General features: G+C 44.3%; 1 protein-coding gene across 2 annotated transcripts in view; it reads left to right on the top strand.

The window, feature by feature from the left end:
• ntn5 (netrin 5) overlaps positions 1 to 3,308 on the top strand; it is a 24,772-nt gene extending 21,464 nt beyond the window's left edge. For both annotated transcript variants that reach the window (XM_030338061.1, XM_030338060.1), the window contains exons 6-7: positions 40 to 120; positions 421 to 3,308. In XM_030338061.1, the coding sequence (XP_030193921.1) occupies positions 40 to 120; positions 421 to 1,154 (815 nt within the window). In that variant the 3' untranslated portion in view covers positions 1,155 to 3,308. The remainder of the gene's footprint in view (positions 1 to 39; positions 121 to 420) is intronic.
• The last annotated feature ends 253 nt before the right edge of the window (positions 3,309 to 3,561 follow it).

The raw sequence follows: 3,561 nt of genomic DNA, 5'->3' as shown, positions 1-3,561 counted from the left end.
TCCCACTCCCCCCCCCCCCCCCCCCCCTCTCTCTCTCAGCGGAGGAGTGTGTTTCTTACTGCCAACCGGCTCAGCTTGAAGTGAGGATGAACTTGGACACCTACTGTCTCAAGGATTACGGTCAGTCCTGTCTCCGATCACAGTCCCTGTCGAAGATCACTCTCTCGTTCTCCGACAACTTTCCTCTAAGGCTGTGCATGCATTTCAAACGGTTTGAAGTGATGCTCAGAAATATGTATTATTTAAATAACATACAAGAAATAAATATCAACGTTTCCTCCCAGGAGTTATGTTTTATTAGCCATCTGCCAAAATGTCACCCGTGTCTTGTTGTTGTTGTTGTTGTTGTTGTTGTTGTTGTTGTTGTTGTTGTTGTTGTTGTTGTTGTTGTTTGTACATCACGCCCTCTGTCTCCCCCAGTGCTGAAGATCCAGGTGAAGGCCATGGAGCGCTCGGGCCCCTGGTGGCAGTTCTCCATCGCCGTGCAGACCGTGTTCCGCACGGGGTCCACGCCCCGCGTCCGCAGGGGCCCCCGGGCGCTGTGGGTCCCCGACCGCGACCTGGGCTGCGGCTGCCCCGCCCTCCACGTGGGTCGCACCTTCCTGCTCATCGGCTCCGAGGAGGGGGGCCGCGACTGGGCCCCCGGGGAGAGCCGCCTAGTGGCCGACCGCTCCACCACCGCCCTCCAGTGGCGGGACCACTGGAGCCCCAAGCTCAGGGGCTTCCGGGGGCAGGACAAGAGGGGCCGTTGCCCCCCGAAAGCCCCCCCCCACCACCGCCACCACCACCACCAACGGCCACACCGCCGTCCCGTCGAGCCGCAGAGGGGCTACATCCCGCCGCATCTAGTGACGGGGGGCGACGGCGGCGGAACACACGGACCACACGCGCGCTCGGAGGAACCGGCCCCCGAGAGCGCGGAGAGCGTGGAGAACGTGGGGGGGACGGGCGCGAGCGCTAACGTCCGCGACGACACGCCGACACCCGAGAGCCCTGAGCTGTGGACGTTCGCTGTTTCGGCCCCCGCTAATCCGTCCCCCGCTGATTTGGCCCCCACGAATCCCGTCCTCCTCACAAATCCGGTCCCCACAACTTGGGTCCCCACAAGTTGGGTACCCACTTTGCTGTGTTCCAGCCGACCTCCCGCTGTGTGACAGGAGACACACACACAGTCCCACACACAGGTACCATGTGGATATCAGATGTGAGAATCACGTAAAGACACACGGTGAAAGACATTGATAGAGGATAGTAAGTTATTTGTTTGTTTGGCGTTCGTCCGCAAGAAAGGACGATGGAGCATTTATTTTGAGTGGCTGTTTATTATTTTTGGGGGGACTATAGACGAATGTATTGTGATGTATCCACACACACATAGAGCCACGCACACACACGCACACACGCACGCACACGCACACGCACATGCACACACACACACACACACTTACAAGCCTTGGCAGGGAACTCAGAATGTGAACTAAAAAGTTTCTCTTCGGTAATGTCAAGGGCTCTTTTAAAGTTGGTCATTTCATAAGTACTATATTTGACAGTTGACATGAAATTAAAATTAAAATGCCAATTAGTTGAATTCAGGTCAAGACAAAAGTGCCAAAGAGTATGTCTTATTGACATGTATTATATTTAACACTGATTTATTGATGATTAAGTTTTGGAAATGGAGCGTCAATAAATGTATCAATAGAACTTTCAAATACATTTAATATATAATCAAACACCTAACAGTTTAGCCAAAGAAAGCAAGAAATAGAACCGACTTTTCTACCTCACATTTGCAATGGTGTGTGATTAAAGATGAGCTGACGCAGATTATTGATCCAAATAACTTTCAAGGTAAAATTCTAATAGTTCAAAATTATGTTTTTTAATATAATGCTACAGACAAAATCTATACACTGATCTTTTCTTCTTCTTCTTCTTCTTCTTCTTCTTCTTCTTCTTCTTCTTCTTCTTCTTCTTCTTCTTCTTCTTCTTCTTCTTCTTCTTCTTCTTCTTCTTCTTCTTCTTCTTCTTCTTCTTCTTCTTCTTATTATTATTATTATTATAAAAATATATTATATTATAACAAAATGTAAATTATTTAATTATTTTAATTTCATTAAATCCACGCTCTTACTAAATCTTGGGTGTCTTGGACATGTAGAGGAAAATAATTTTGAATTTTCTTTCTTTCTTTCAAGCAAGCAAGTATTAGAGGGTTCACATTTAGTAAGAATGTCACAGACAATAGAAGGTTAAAGTGGAACACATGAGTGATTTGTGTCACTCTGCTGTACCCCAGGCCCGTCAAGCCTCCAACAGCTGCAGTGTATTCACGGGTGTTTGGCGAAACGCGTTTCACAGCAAAGAGATATGGCCAGGAATGTCCAACACCTTGTGCACTGTAAAGTTCACGTGAATAAAATCGAAAAAAGCATTGACTTACAAAGAAGCCACTTTTTTCCTGCCACCTTGTGTCACCTATATTATTGTGCCCATTATGTGTGTATATAGAGTTGCAAAGTTTGGGGTCATTTTCACAACTTTTTATTTTTATTTTAGTACAAAACAAGCCTGTCAAAAAAACGATAGTTTTACCCCTTATGTTTCATTTGACAAATCAACAGTGTTACCCCTTATGTTTTTTTTTCATGACGACAGTGTTACCCCTTATGTTTTTTATCATTTTCACAACTTTTTATTTTTATTTTAGTACAAAACAAGTCTAGCAAAGGGAATTAAAATGACAGTGGAAAATAAACCAGATGGGATTCGAGATCTGGAAGCGTACTTTGACAAAAACAATAAATGTCCGCTTTTATCACATGTTTAGTGCATTGTTTCATTATGTTCACATAACTATGACTTCTAAAATGTTTTTTCTTTGTCTTATTGCAAGTTTGGTTTTGACCATAAAACATAACTTACAACCAACAGTTTGCAATAGTATCCAGCTGCAGCCCCGGAGAACAACACCCTGGCGTGACAGAACATCCAGGCGGGACGGATGTACTGTGGCTGGACGGAAGTTACCTCCGATTATTTTAAATCTGATGAATTTAACCGCGGGTCGAACCAATGATGAAAGTCTTCAACAGCGGATGAAACAGGACATGAAGCAGTACATTTGTTACGAATGAGATCAATCTTATTTTAGATTTCTGTTGCCTACTGTAAAACAGAAGAGATCAGTCGGAGTCAATTGCGAATCCGATAAAGTTGGATGGAAGCCAATGAGTTGGATGACACCTAGGATAATCCCTCAAACCACAAATCTATGAACAAGATATGCATTGAAGTAGAAACATCTATTTGCCTTTGATATCAAAGATGTTTTTCCACTTTGATTTTGCTACCGTTTCTGGCCGATGTGATGTTTATAATGAAAGACCAGTTCAAATAGGATTTGTGTCATTGTTTTATATATATGATGTCTAGATTGTCTGCGGTATTTCATTCACGGCGCTACACACTTGATATGAAATGGCTGGAGATAGAATATTGGCCTTCCTTCAAAGGAATTTAAAGAGATTACGCAGAGGTATATGTAAATTTGCCTGTTTT

Source organism: Gadus morhua, chromosome 17 (genome assembly GCF_902167405.1).
Source record: "Gadus morhua chromosome 17, gadMor3.0, whole genome shotgun sequence".
NCBI lineage: Eukaryota > Metazoa > Chordata > Actinopteri > Gadiformes > Gadidae > Gadus > Gadus morhua.
Note: the sequence above shows the minus strand (reverse complement) of the source record. Positions and strands in the feature narration are given on the sequence as shown.